A 15,390-nucleotide genomic window follows, 5' to 3' on the forward strand; every position below is an offset into this window, starting at 1 on the left:
TGGTTTTATTTTAAATACTGTACAAGCATAATGTTTTTCAAACTTGAATAATTTATGCAAATGACATTCACAAAATAAGTTGTGGTACAGTTCAGCATAAAAGCAAGAATTGGTGTAGCAATAAGGCATGCCTTTCTCGGTAACTATGAGATTGTTTTATATTTTATACATAGGCATTATGTCAGAGTACAGTTTCCAGTGCCTGAGAAAATCTGTACAAATATTTAAAATTTGTAGATGCAATAACAAATTCAGAACTTCATAAATTATAACACTTGGATTATCTCTGCCTTTTGCTATGAAGATAAATTACTCTTAAAATATTTTGATGGCATAATGTGAAACTATTTTTAAATTAGGAAGGCATGTTTATTGCATATATTATCCCAGATCACTTTTGGAAACTGAGAAACAATTGTATCTCTGCAAAAGAATCAGGCTAGTAATCTGTCAAGATATTCTGATTTTGAAGCATTTTAGATCTACTCTGAAACTGGTATTTTGACATACTGTATTCAGTCAAACCTTGTTATGTTTCCAAGATGATTGAAAGAAACTAATGTTGATATGATGAAGACATACCAGTCTAAAGATTCATATTTCCTCTAAAACCGTAGCAGTGAAAATGTAAACTACTACCTGTTAAAAAAAAGTGGATGGTTCTGTTATTGAAAAGAATGGGGTAGAGTTATTGTAATTCTGTCCCCTCTTTTTTGTTTGCTGCAAATGTCACAGATTATATTCTGTCATTCAGACAATTTTAATCTAATGCCCTCCAAATGGATTTTTGTTTACAACTTTCAGAACTCTTTCCAGCATGCCTGGAAATGTTGGGATCTGTTGTCTTCACACTTAGGTGGCCATCAGGATGAGGAAGGCTAACCTAACTAGAACTTTACTGAATAAAATTCTCTTTAAAATTTATATAAGTAGATGAAGAAAACCAACTCTATAAATTTCTGCAGCTTAATTTATAATGCCTTTTTAAGTTGCATACAAGCACTTTTTAATGCTATTAATCAGATAGGACTTAAACATGTAGGAATGGAATGCCAAGTTTTTGGGTAAGGTTTTATCTCTCTTGGGGGGGAAATAGTCATGCAAACTGAGTCATACCATAAAAACTCTGTGTGAATCTAATAGTAGTTGTTTACATCTTATTCCAGGGGAAATGTTCAACCAAGCTTCAGTCCATGTGTTCATGGATACAGAGTGCACACCCTAATTTTGAACGTGCAAGGGGCTTCTCAGTTTTCTACCTGGCTTGCCAATACTCTGCAAACTTATTAGCAAAGGTTTTTGTTGATGCTGTCACACGACTACCATCTAAAACTATTTACATCTAATTTAAAAGTGACTCGTGAGAGTAGAAAATTATGTCACCTATTATAGTTACATTTTGCTTCTGTTTTGGTAATACCTTGCTGTAAAATAACTACATCTTGTATTGCTGGTATCAAGGAAATGAACTACCACTTCAGATGGTCACGCAGCAATAACACTTTAAAATTCTTTTTCTATTACAAAGACTGAGCCTCTGACAGCGTAGGGCACTAGTGCAGACACAAAAAGAGGCTTGTAGAACTTAGTGTACAGTTACAAACTTTTAATAGACATATTTGATACAAAAAACTTTAGCAAGAAAACCATTCATTTGATTGTAGATTACAATATTTTTGTACAGCATGAAGCAGTTACTTTATCCTGTAGAAAAAAAAAAGTCCTATCAACTGTCTAGAGCTTTCTGTCTGTTAAGAGCAGTTTGCTTTTGGGCTAGCAATTCAAGTATGCATTTGCTGGCATGAATGTAGTCTGATGGATTATTCTTTAGCTTTGGTGTGTCAGTGACTGATTCCAAGTGTCTGACTTCTCATAGTGCTTTATACTTAGTGATTAAACGCTGAATAAAATGGTAAGGGGAAAGAAGGGGCTGAAAGTGAGCCAGAATGAGGACCACCAGCACAGATCCTGCTGTACAGTAAATGGTTATTACCGTGTTCTCATATGGAAGAAAGCACTTGTAGAGCGAGGCCTCTGTTGATGTTATGCTGCCCTGAAAAATGAAAGCAAGAGTTTAGAAGGTCTGAGGCAAATGGCTGTAGATATTGAAGATTCTATTAAGGGAGAGGGAAGCTGAGTTCTTAAAGTAGCATTATTTTCAATTGTTCATGGTTCAAGAGATGCAGACAACTCTGAAACTTCTAATGGAGTTATTTTGCAATTAAGCACTGAACTGCCCTGTATGAACATTTTGTGCCATGTGAAAAAGGACCTTCCAGAACACAACAGCTGTTGTTTGACCGGACAAGGGAAGACTTATATAGTTAACAGCTTAAAACCCTTAATTATACTAATGGTTGCTATATAATTGGGGGAACTAAGCATTTGAAATTGCATGAAATAAAATACAACATAGCTCTCTGTTCTTATAGAATTGGGAAGGGATTGGGATTATGGATAATCTAGCCCCATAGATAAGCATCCACATGTCAAGAGTGCTAAATAAGTTAAATAAGGACTTTGTTAAATAAGGACTTGTTAAATAAGGACTTTAAACAAAATATAGGTGAAACTATGCTTCTCAAGGAGAACAATTTAAAATCACCTAAAATGAGACAGATCTATGAATTAAAAAGTACAATAGAACTATAATTGTTTTGCCTTTCCTGAAGCTCAAGGAACTGAAAAAGTAAAGTTAGCATAGAACCAGTTTTGAAGATAGCATCATTTAAAACAAGGCTTAGAACCAAGAAATTTTTTGTGCTCTGGGTTTATTAAGAATTGTAATCTAGTATACCCCAAGTAAACTGTGAATTAGATTCCTCTGAATAGAATTTTGCTGCCCTTTGATATAATTTGCACTTTTGAAAGACAAAGAATCCCAGAGGGAAAAGGTGGTCTTGTGAATAAATCAGTCAAGCAAAAACAAGTCTCAATACTGTTTGTTGCAGACTACTGACAATTGTAGTCAGATTGTTTACACTGCATCCTCTTTATAGAAACGTACTAAATATGCTTGCATTTAGAATTGTAAATCATAAACCTTACTTTGCACTCTACAAGCTAGATGGCTCTCCGTGTATGTGCTTTATAAAGCGGGTGCTTTGTATTCAACTTAAGTGTACTTTTGGAGAGGATGGAAGAAGCTGTTCTGTTTTGCTTTTTTTTTACAGGTAGCATCAGTCTGAGAAAATAGCTGATTGCTATGTTGATTTATATTATGAAAAAATATCTGATAAAATAAACATTTAAATTTACCATTATGAAACTAGGATTGTTTCTGTTCCTCCAACTGAATGATGGAACACTGATTTCATGAATGTTACCATTATGAAGCACTTCACAGGCACTGTGGGTATGACCACTCAGAATCAGCCGAGGATGAAACCACCATAGCAGCTATAAAGTGGAATAAAACATCACTGTTACCATTTCTGATTTAAGAAATAACTCCTCCACACAGCACATCTTGCTTTCAGTTTCCCCTCAGTCATTTTAATCAGTGCTAATTTATTAGAGTTGTTATCCATCCATCCCTAAAGTACTATCAAATCATCCCAGTAAATACTAGAAGTAACTCAGTTTTGATGCAGAGCTGATTCCAAAACTCCTGTCCACCACATCTTTGGGAGAAGTGTGGTTCAGCATTACCCAGAAATCTCTGACTTAATAGGGCTCAGGGAACCACTACATAATGCTTGAATTCACTGTGATATATCATTAACAAATAAGCATGCTAGAGGTGATGTGCTTGATGATTTCCACTGCCAAGCTAAAATACCTTTTGCTTTATGGCATTCCTCAAATATATTGGATCTCAGATTGCAAACTTTCCCGCCCAGCAGGGCTTTGAGCCACAAAGACTGAGACCGAACTGCAAAACAGGTACATCGCCTGCAATCCAACTCAGAACAGAGGTGTACAATTTTGACTCCTAGTATACTTGATTGCAAAGTAGGTTCCACACTGCACCTAGGTCTTCTTTACAACAGATTTATATCACTGAAAACTGGTGAATTTATTGTAAGCAAATACAGTAAAAGGCGAAACTTCCCACATATGGTACTGCTTCTTTCTTTAACAATGCAACAATATGCTGTCATTTTTCATAAGAGAAAGAATGTCTCCCGAACTCCAGATGTCTTGAAGACGAAGGAAAGTTCCTCTTGCATTGGTTACTTTGTCACTGCATTTATAGCACTGTATGCTATAAATATTGTGCGTAAATATTTCCTAAAAGAAATAAGATCCACTGTGCAACTTTTAAGAATAAAAAATTCACACTTTTTCTTTATTAATACAACTCCACAGTTCAGACTTAAGTAATGTAAAGCCTCTGGTCAAAACAAAAATACCTTCTGGGAAGCTTCTTGAGAAAGCACATCGTATTTCTCTCTAAAGAGATCATTCTTTTTCTCCAGGGGAGCAGAATCTTCCCCTGTACATTCTGAGTCACTTCTTCTATAAAGAGGATAATGCTGAGAAGAATTAAAAGCACAAAATAGTTCCAAATAAAGTTTCTCACTATGCCCATGCTAAATAAAATGCAGAGATCTCATTCTATCATAGTCTTCCAACTTACCTGCAACAGAATTGGAGCTGAGGCTGGGAGCTTATCCACATTACTGCAGCTTTTCTTATATTGATTTTGTTCCTATCAACAAAAATAAGAAATGATTTAATATATACCTTACACAGAGCAACAAATAGAAAAGTCATCATGGTTTTTAAGGAAAACTTCTAGTATTTCATTAGAATTGAGGGAATGGTGCAGCTAGATAAAACTGGATTTTCTAAAAGATACCACTCTCATGTTCAAAGAATGGATGAGTCAGTTTTTAGGCACCACTTGAGTTAGAAAGAGGCAAAAAATGTCTGCAAGATATATTAGCATATTTTAGCAGAACCTCCCAGGATTGTTTTAGAACAATGTCTATGCACACAATGCACAAAAAAGAAAACAGTCATAAGTACTGAGGGTGCCAGTCCTTCAAGATGGATCAGACTAGGAACCAAATTTTTGAATGCTAATTCTACTTTTATTATGAGGTTACAATAATAGAATCTGCAAGTGTGAATATGTTTCCCCTCCTCTCCCTTTATCATCAAGGGAACTGGGGAAGGGGGTCAAGCCTGAGGTGCTTTCTTAAATTACAATTCTGCCTCTAACTCAGTGGTTCTCAACCTTTTTAATGCCGTGACCCCCCAACCGGTCGTAAGTCGAGGACTACTCAACCGGTCGTAAGTCGAGGACTACTCAACTGGTGCAGCACCGTTTGCAGAATGGGACTTTTGGCAGGCTCAGCAGGGCAGAGACAGCCTGGACAATTCCTATTGGCTTTTGAAAGCCAATAGAATTAAGACTCTATTCAGTTACTGCTTTTCCTTCTGCTCAAAGTTATTGTCTCAACTCATTACAGAGGAAGGAGCACTAAGTATGCCACCTTTAGTTTTTATATGTGGTATAAATCTAACAAATATCAAACTATCAGATTTAATTAATTTAAAGAGCAGGTAAGCCCTGCTATATCAAGAGTTTATAAGTGCTGTAGGATTGAGGAATCCATAAATAAATTACTATAGTTTAAAAGGACTCTTTCTTCATTTACTAAATTCAGACACAAAAGATGTATTGTAATCATCTGAAGATGATTACAATACTAAAAAGAACATATTTGATAGTGCTGCTGCTTTATTCATATCCACAATTTCATCCTGGTTTTCCCAATGCCCAAGGGCAGAAACCTTCACCCCATAAGGGCTTTCTCATTCATTTTAATGAAGAGAACATATAATTTTTAGAGGAAAAGACAGATTGCTGAAAGATTGGGTGCACCAGAATAATAATTTGGGAAGGGCTTAGTTTGAAATAATTCTGGAGAAGAGTTATTCTTTACGTTGATAAGCTTTCCCAAAAAACATTATATGCCTACCTTCCGTGAGCAATTCAGTTGGTGGGAAAGTTCAATTAGTTTGGCTTCTGCTGTTCTGCAAATCATACAGTTGTCACCTTCAAGAGCAATACTGTTCACTATAAGAAAGCTAAGAATATAAGAAGAAAATATGCAAGTTACAGCCAATAAATTAGAAGATCCCATATTCTTAACTTGGAAATAAAACTCAACAAAGTAAACCCACATAGCATAAAAAGACTTCCCCACTGAATATACTTCTAATGTGCTGAAGATTACAACAGACAAAGAGGGCCATGTCACAAATAAGTGGACAATTCTCCCTGGGTTTGCACAGAATCTGCCCAAGGTAATAAATGATCAAGGAAGAAAAATAATCCTTATAGTGGATATATAATCATAAATATTGATCTTAACACTGTCATAATATGATTCTCTGTCTTAAATGTTAACTTGGCAAAAACCAATCAATGTATCATTGGTTACTAGATATTAACACTGATATAAAAATGGAGTTTAAACAATGCAGAATCTTAAGATATTGTTTATAGTATCAGGAAATGAATACATGTTTCTATATAATGGGCTGTAGTTAAATTAAAATGCAAATGTTAAAAGCAGAATTAGAACAAATTTAATATTATTTTTTTTATGTGGCTAATACCAAATAGAAAAAAAAAACAGATCACAAGCAACAATCCTTATCCTTTCAGCAGAAATATATTAAAAAGTATTTTCTAGAGAGCCAAAAATTAATCTTAAAAAATCTATTTATAATTTATTTTTTAATAAAATGTAATGTGATGCCATCGTTGTGAAACTAATATTTTGCTGTAAATGCCAAAGTACAAAGACTAGCTACAATAATAAAAACCCCAGTAAATGGAAAAAAAAAAAAGTTATACTCACTTTATCCCTTTCCGAGTTATTACTTTTTCAGAAGACAAATTGAAACTTTTAGAGAAACGTTCCAATTTGAATGATGTCATCCTAGGAGCATATAATAAAAAACACAGCATTTTGTTATACCGTTAATAAACAACGTAACTCCCAGCATGGAGAAAACATAACTGAATTAGAGCATCTTCACTACAACACCAATATTTCAATCTATATTCCACAATTTTAAAACAATGCTCACTCATAATGAAAGCCGATGTCATGATTGCCAACAATACCAAATACTTCTGTGTGGTCCGGATGCCAAAATATTTTATGATAGCGTCTTACATCATCTGACCAAGCCTGCAGAAAAATATATTTAAAAATTTAAGAGCTAGAAATCTTGTTTAAATAAAACTAAATACTATTAGTTTTAAGCTTTTCTGTTTTGATTATCCTTGCCTTTGCCTAGAATAAATGGTCAGCAGACAATACATTGAGTTAAAGCAGGGGTAGGCAACCTTGGCTCTTTTATGAGTCATAAAAGAGCCAAGGTTGCCTACCCCTGAGCTAAGGCAATCAACTGCATAATATTTATATTAAAATTCATTTTTATATATTAAAAATGAAAACAAACTATTTTCTACATTATATTCAGAAAAAAAAAATCTTAAAAAGAAGATAAAGGGCACCAGTGCATTTCTTTAAACACAGCAGCTTGCATTATGTTATTTTTCCCCACCTAGGGCTGTTGAGTGTTTAGATACTAATATATTAGAGTTATTCTTAGAATCATAAAAAACCTTTACAAACCAACACAGATTTCTACATATTTTATTTTTATTTATCAGCCCTATTTGTCCATAATGTGTCCAATTTACCCCAACCCACAGTTCATTTTTGTAAGAGTGTTCTGAATATAAATTTGGCTTTAATACCATAGAAATAATCTACCCAAGACATCTACTGAATTTTACACTAATCACTGGGGGAAAACTGCAGACTGTTTCATTTTAGAAGACACTTGGGTAACCTCTTGCTAACTGATGAATTTAATCACTACTACCCTGGTAGGAACTGCAAATCTGTCAAATTCAATTTCATACAGTTGCTCTTTTTTCACATTTTTCATTCTGCTCTATTTCTTCATCAATTTGTTTTTTTCTTCTCACAAGCCTACACAAACAATCTGCATTTTTCTTTGTCCACATTTTCCTAACACACACACACATATTTGTAAACGAATTTTCTGAATACTTTAGCAAACTGGTTAATTTAGAAAAAACATTTCAGCTGCATTTTAGTCGGTGTATAAGACCAGAAAATGGGAATTGTTAAGGTTCATTTTAAAATGCAACTTATAGGAACGTACAGGAACTAGCAACAATACCCAAAAGTTATCTGTGCTAAAAGGTCTGCTGCCAACACTGTCAATATTGTTTCAGTTGGCATATCTGTTGTGCAAAGTACCATCTATAAATACAAACTTAAATTCTAACAATGCTGTAATATTCATAAAACAGCTTCCATTTAATAATTAAGATTCCAAGAACTGGAACTACTCCTGGCCTTGGACTTCTATTCACTTACTAAAAGCATCTCTCTTGCTCGGAGACCCGTTCAAGGAACACAAACCTGGGAAGAGCTCCATTTTCCTTCATCAAAGATATCGCCCAGGATGAAGACTATTTCCGGCTGCAGAAGCCACAGGACAGTTTGGAAGGCCCTCTCCATTTGCCATTCCCTAGCAGGGGGAAAAGTACAAAAACATATTTCAATTAACATTACAAATATTATGAAGCAATTATAAAATCTGGATTAAAAATAGCTGGATACAGAGTGGCCTTCTCTTAACAGTGTGTGGAATATCATGTTTAATAATCTGGAGCAAACATCTACATTTTACAACTGCCAGGGCTGTACAAAAGAGCCACCATTAGAAATCCTTATCACCCAGGAACCAATATAGGTGGTTTCACTAGATTTTAGCCTAATTTTGAAGCTTTTCCGACTCTTCAACTATTTAGAATTATCCACTAGCAAAAATCAGCTCAAGGAAAGGATGAACTGAATAAACTGTTTAGAGCAGTGTTTCCCAAACTTGACAATTTTAAGTCATGAGGACTTCAACTCCCAGAATTCCACAGCCAGCAATGCTGGCTGTGGAATTCTGGGAGTTGAAGTCCACATGCCTTAAAATTGTCAAGGTTGAGAAACACTGGTTTAGAGTTACAATCAACTATCACAAAGCCTTGACTATGTAACATTACTCCAAACTACACATGCAGTACAAAGAGCAGGCTAAGCTTCATTTTCCACCTGAATGATCAAAATGCTGGTGGCATAGATTAAGGGAAGAAGAAAATCAAGAATAGTCTCAGAATGTAAGAAGTGGAACTATCTTCTTACATTCTTTGTTTAATATGCATATTAAACAAAGAATTTCCTGGTGGGCATCTATCCCTCCGATTATAATTAAGACCAGGAGGGCAAAATAAAGCAGCAAACACTTGCTGTTCAGCAGCAGCCTCAAGGTTGTTGGCCACCATCTCTCCATCCTCCATAGTTGCAATAAACTGGTTTTACTATTCCCTCTCCCTTTTGTTTTTTCTTTCTCTTCAAAGAAACTTCAGTAAAGGAAGAACAAAGAAATTGGTAAAGTACCAATTCATTGCCGTTTTTACTGCTCCCCATCTGCTATCAGCAAGAAGACCTGGTTGGCAAAGGAGGAGAAAATGAAGACAATTGCTATCCTTGGCAACAACAGAAATGGTGCTTACATTGGAGGAGAACAACAAGGGCCACTCAAAAATTGCTGTTCTGAATGTTATAACAGAAGGTTGGGAAAATCGCATTTGCCAAATAAGAAATAGAAGAAGGTACTTTGGAAATGACATGGTACATCCAAAGACCGGTTAAATTGCTAAGCTATAAAGGTGGAATGTATATATATTGTAGAGAAAAGAAATAATCAGAGCGTAAATTATTATAATCCCAAAGTAAAAAAGAATTATCCTTGATTAGTCAGAGAGCAGAAAAAAATACTGTGACTGAAAGTTACATAAAAATTTCCATTATTACGACACAAATTGAACAGAGAGCAAACATTCTGAAGTCACTCGTGAATTCCTGACATTATCCAAAAACAGCAGGCCACCCATTTAGACTCTGTGACTTACAGCAAGAATGAGAAGACTGAAGAAAAGTTTATTAGAGAAAACTTCAGCATATGAAATGGAAACAACTTTTTTGGACCTTGAAGACACCAGAGAAATTAACAGTGTAATAAAAAGATTGAGGACAGCCAAAATTATGTATCTTGGTGACAGGATACTGTAACAACAACAACAACAATAATAGATTGGAAAGGACCTTGGAGGTCTTCTAATCCAACCCCCTGCTCAGGCAGGAAACTCTATACTGTTTCAGACAAATGTTTGTCCAGTCTCTTCTTAAAAACTTCCAATGTTGGAGGTAGGTTGCTCCACTGATTAATTGTTCTAACTGTCAGGAAATTTCTCCTTAATTCCAGGTTGCCTCTCCCCTTGATTAGTTTCCATCTATTGCTTCTTGTCCTGCCTTCAGGTGCTCTGGAAAGTAGCTTGACTCTCTTTTCCATGTGGTAGCCCGTGAGATATTAGAACACTGCTATCATGTCACCCCCAGCCCCCCCTTCATTAAGCTAGAAATACCCATTTCCAGCAACCGTTCCCCACATGTTCTAACCCAGTGGTTCTCAACCTTTCTAATGCCGCGACCCCATAATACAGTTCCCCATGTTGTGGTGACCCCCAACCACTTATACATCACTGGGTGCCAGGGGCGTGGCCAAAGAAAAGGGGGGAAAATGGTGGACAGCCTTGTTTGGCGATCCCCGTGAAATGGTCGTTCGACCCCAAATGGGGTCCCGACCCACAGGTTGAGAACCACTGTTCTAACCTCTAGTCCCCCAATCATTTGTTCTTTAGGAAAATATATAACAACATGACAACATGCTGGTAAATATAGTCCTTGATATACAACAATTGGGACTGGAAATTTGATCATTAAGTGAAGCATGTGATTGCTTTGCTTGTTAAACCCATGTAACTGTTTTACTCAACAACCACAGTTTCTAACTGTGGGCTCTGATTACGAGGCTGAGCACAAGGAATTGGAAGACAATTTTGATACTAAACCTCAAGGCTTTCCCAGAGAACAGCTGCCTTTGCCTCCTGCATAACTCTTATCTCCTTCCTTTCAACTTTTATAGAACAAGAAAAAATTCTGCATATATAAACTATTGTAAAATTAAGATAAACAACAGTATTTTATTATGCAACATGTATTTTAAATATTTTCTTGGCTGTACTGAGGGCTTTTTTATGAAGCTGCTATGTGTTTCATATGTATATAAATCTTTGTTTTAATGTGAGCTGCTCAGAGACATGTTCTGAGATGGGTGACTATACTGTATAAATCAACTAAATAAATAATTTTTTAAATCACAGTATTAAGCTGATTCAAACATTGCAGAACACTTGTACTCTTGAACACTATTTTGGTTTTAATGTGTTAAACCAACATGCAATGAATAAGATGATTGTTCCTTCAAATAATGAGTGGGAAATTTTGCTCAATGAATTATAAGATTCATTATTCCTTTCTTATGAGAGGCAACTACACTGAGATTTTAGCAATGTTAAACATCAACATTCAATAAGTTAGAAAGTAGACGCTCAGTTTATAAATTTTTAGATTTGTAACTTTAATTCTTCAACATGCAACAAATGCTTCCACAAATCAAGAGCAACAATTCATTGATACTTTGGCACCTACCTTCTTAACTTGTCCAACCAATGTCCATTGATTCTACCAAGCAAATGAGGATCTGATAAAAAGATGGTTTTCAAGACAGAATGTGAATTCTGTGTGTTAGTCCCCAGACTCTGATTTTTCAATTCCGGCCAATGACACTGAATTATAACTACATAATAAATTAAAAATTCACAGAAAATGAATACAGTCAGAGTAAAACAAATAAGTTTCAGTGTAAAAATGCCTCTTTTTCTCAAAGAATAATAGTTCATAGGTCTTAAGCCTAGAATCGCCATCTCAGCCTACAGCAGCACTTTTTCCATAGAAGTATCACCAATGTCTCTTTTTTCATACCCTGAATCAAATGTACATTACTGTGTATTTCATGTGGTTCTTCTCATCAGCTAAAAGACCTATAAAAGAAACAGAAATAAATGTTATAGGGCCTGTACTGGATACAAACTACATTATCAGCCTCATTCACGTATATACCCCAATTCAACAATGTGATAAATAAGAATGAATGGCAGTTGCTTAAAAGTGATTTGGTTATAACAGTGGTTCTCAACCTGTGGGTCGGGACCCCATTTGGGGTCGAACGACCATTTCACGGGGGTCGCCAAACAAGGTTGCCCGCCATTTTTTTTCCCTTTTCTTTGGCCACGCCCCTGGCACCCGGTGATGTATAAGTGGTTGGGGGTCACCACAACATGGGGAACTGTATTATGGGGTCGCGGCATTAGAAAGGTTGAGAACCACTGGGTTATAAGCTCCACTGAACTCTTACAGCTTCATTCTTCTAACTAAACTGCATGGCATTGCTCTAACATTTTATAGTGACAGATTTTAAAAATTTACCAAATAAAATAACTGAATTGTAATAAAAGACAAATCTATCTCCAACATGTGTATTTAAAAAAAAATATTGTATGAGAAGTAGTAATATTTGTGATAGCTATTTTTTTTTTTTTTGAAACTGACATTTTTGGCTTCAGAATAACTATTTTGAATTGATCACAAGCTGATCAACTTCAAACCAGGGCATTCTGACCTCAAAATTGTTGACTATAAATTGCTTTACATATCAGACATTTTCTGATTCTGTGCTGTAAACCTCCATCATGGGACCTCTTACTCTAGCTATATGTCCATTTCTCTACCCAAAAGAGCCATCATTCATTTCACATTTAAAGAGATTTTCACTGAAGGACCTTTCAATGGTTTACCTACTCATCAATAGAACTGAAAGAGTAATATTTACTATTTCTGTATCTATCAAAAGAACACTTGTAAATCATTTAATATTTAAATTAATACAACACTGCATTTAATACAATTAACCATTTAATCTCTGTTCATTACTATAGCGTGGCACATTACATTTCCTTTCCTTTCATTTTGTGCTTTTTATGTAGGTTGCAAGGATTTCAAGAGTCCAGCAAGTTGATAGTTATTTTCAGCTATAGTTATTTCCAGAGACCATCAAAAACTCACCTTATTTTTCTAAGGCCATTCTTGCCCCATAATAATTAATCAAGATTAATAATGTAGCTTGGATGGAGGGCCAACAGAAAATGCCTTCCTCCTTTCTGAGCAGACTCACCTCCTTGATGCAAAACTATGCCCATTGCTTTGAACATTCATGTGTGTGTGTGTGTGTGAGTGTGCTTTTAATACAGTGCTTTCCCTTTTCAGACAGCAGCATTCATGCCTGGAAGCCAGCTCTGCAGAGGGAATTGCAACAGAGGGGGAAGGGATTGATAAGCACCAAGCCAGACTGGCAGGAAATTGGCTGCAACTGTCACCCTCAGTGCAGCTACTCTGGGAATACTCCAAAAGCAGTTTAGATCGCGCCAGTGTTTTGCAAGCTGCAGCAGTTTAAGAGAACTGCTGATTCAAAGCAAACATCTTTTGCATGACCTTGGTGAATGAGAAGGGCTCTCCTGAGGGGAAACAAAACAAAACAAAATGAGAGATTTCAGGGAATTAAGCAAAACTCAACAAATCGATTTAAAAAAAAAAATGGGAACTTTCGTTGAAATTATTTTCTAAAATTTATACCTTTATAGTGTATACATATTAAGATGTAATTATTAAAAGTAAACAGCACGGTTTCTTTCCCAAGTGTAAGCTCATGAAACCCACTGTTTTACGGGTGGGGGGGGGGGTGTTAGGTTACTGTATCATATTGAGAGATCCTGTGGGTCCTAGTTCAATATTACCATAATTTTCATTAGGACCAGCTAAACCAATGATTCTCAACCTGTGGGTCGGGACCCCATTTGGGGTCGAATGACCATTTCACGAGGGGTCGCCAAACAACGCAGTCCGCCATTTTTTTCCCCCTTTTCCTTAGCTGTGCTACTCCCTTTTATTCTATTGGCTTTTGAAAGCCAACAGAATAGACACTCTTGAATAGAGTTTAATTCTATTGGCTTTCAAAAGCCAATAGGAATTGTCCAGGCTGTCTCTGCCCTGCTGAGCCTGCCAAAAGTCCCATTCTGCAAACGGCGCTGCACCAGTTGAGTAGTCCTCAACTTATGACCGATTGAGTAGTCCTCGACTTACGACCGGTTGAGGGTCCCGGCATTAAAAAGGTTGAGAACCACTGAGCTAAACAAAGGCGGGGGGGTCCATGCTTGCCAACTTTAAGACCTGTGGACTTCAACTCCCAGAATTCTCCAAGTCCACAGATCTTAAAGTTGCCAAGGTTGGATACCTCTCAACTAAACCCTCACAAAGTAGAGAGCACACTTTGGGGCTAAACACAATTGTCTTCACAAAGGAAGGTCAAGGAGCACGAAGCGATTGCTGGGCACAATTTCCAAGACTTCAAAAGAGCAACAACTCCTCATTTTGCCCCGCCTCACTTCGGGTGGACGAACCGTCCCATCGAAAGCATTTTGCTAGACGCCAAAGCTTTCTCGTTTGTGACTTTTCGGATGGTCGAAATCAAACGTGACAAAGAACACCCGTCTTTAATCCCGGAAGCCCAAAAATGATTTGTTCCGCCGTGATGAACTGTGGCAAAGGCTTGGCAGTGCAAAATGCGTGACACCGACCCACGCAAATCACACCTCAGCGCAATGCACGAACCCGACCCATTTCTCGCTCGGAGGAGCAGCAGCAATAGGCTTCCTTCAGTTCTCCCAGCGCGGAAAGCTCGGAAGACAAAACAGAAATCCTTTCGAATCGAAAGTCAAATCTATTTCAGCCAGCAAGAATTTCTCTATTTTCCTTCCTTCCGACCCTGCAAACAAGGCAACCTTTCAGCGCTATTATTATTATTATTATTGCTATGTCCAATCTCTTTGCGTCCATCTCACTCTGCAAGACGACTCAGAGCGCTGCTGCAACTCACCGAGGAGGGGTGGGCGATGGGGGAAGATCTTCCGCTCCAAAAACGAAACACGCCAGTGGGGAAGCTTCGCCTCCGCGTCTATGGGAGGCCGCCGGGAGCAGCTGACGCAGGAGCCGCACCTCCGCCAAACCCCGGAAGAAAAAAGAGGCAGCAATGAAGGAAGGCAGGGTCACCCGCCAGGCACGTGTGTGCACTCGCCGCGTCTACGACGAAGTCCTCGTTTTGCGGAAGGTATACAACCTCGGCTAGGGATGGAATCGAAGGGAGCCCTTTCGCTCCTTTCCGCGTCTCTCCTTCGCCCTCTTGAGGAGATGGTGGGTCTGAGCGGGCATCGCCACCTGCTTTGCTCCTGGATCGCGCTGGCCTCGCGGGAAGTTGCGGCGGGATGTTCGGATGAGTAATTATTGCTGCCTCCTCACATCCGCGTTGTGCTCAGGT

The 15,390-nt window shown here is 37.3% G+C and overlaps 1 protein-coding gene across 7 annotated transcripts; it reads right to left on the reverse strand.

The window, feature by feature from the left end:
• Nucleotides 1-1,496: 1,496 nt before the first annotated feature.
• On the reverse strand, nt 1,497-15,390 carry MPPE1 (metallophosphoesterase 1). 7 transcript variants are annotated; one of them, XM_039339232.1, is made up of 11 exons: nt 14,953-15,390; nt 13,195-13,534; nt 11,613-12,004; nt 8,430-8,538; nt 7,054-7,157; nt 6,822-6,902; nt 5,934-6,042; nt 4,583-4,654; nt 4,356-4,478; nt 3,259-3,399; nt 1,497-2,053 (listed from the first exon to the last, which is right to left on the reverse strand). In XM_039339232.1, exons 3-11 carry the CDS (start codon nt 11,885-11,887, stop codon nt 1,871-1,873), a joined length of 1,197 nt encoding a protein of 398 aa, XP_039195166.1. In that variant the 5' UTR covers nt 11,888-12,004; nt 13,195-13,534; nt 14,953-15,390; the 3' UTR covers nt 1,497-1,870. The 7 variants fall into 7 exon arrangements, with proteins under 7 accessions (XP_039195166.1, XP_039195170.1, XP_039195168.1 ...); XM_039339236.1 differs by having other exon boundaries at nt 13,086-13,534; XM_039339234.1 differs by adding an exon at nt 14,669-14,841 and having other exon boundaries at nt 11,613-13,534.

This window comes from Crotalus tigris, unplaced genomic scaffold (genome assembly GCF_016545835.1).
Source record: "Crotalus tigris isolate CLP2741 ecotype Arizona unplaced genomic scaffold, ASM1654583v1 scf7180000017731.4096049, whole genome shotgun sequence".
NCBI lineage: Eukaryota > Metazoa > Chordata > Lepidosauria > Squamata > Viperidae > Crotalus > Crotalus tigris.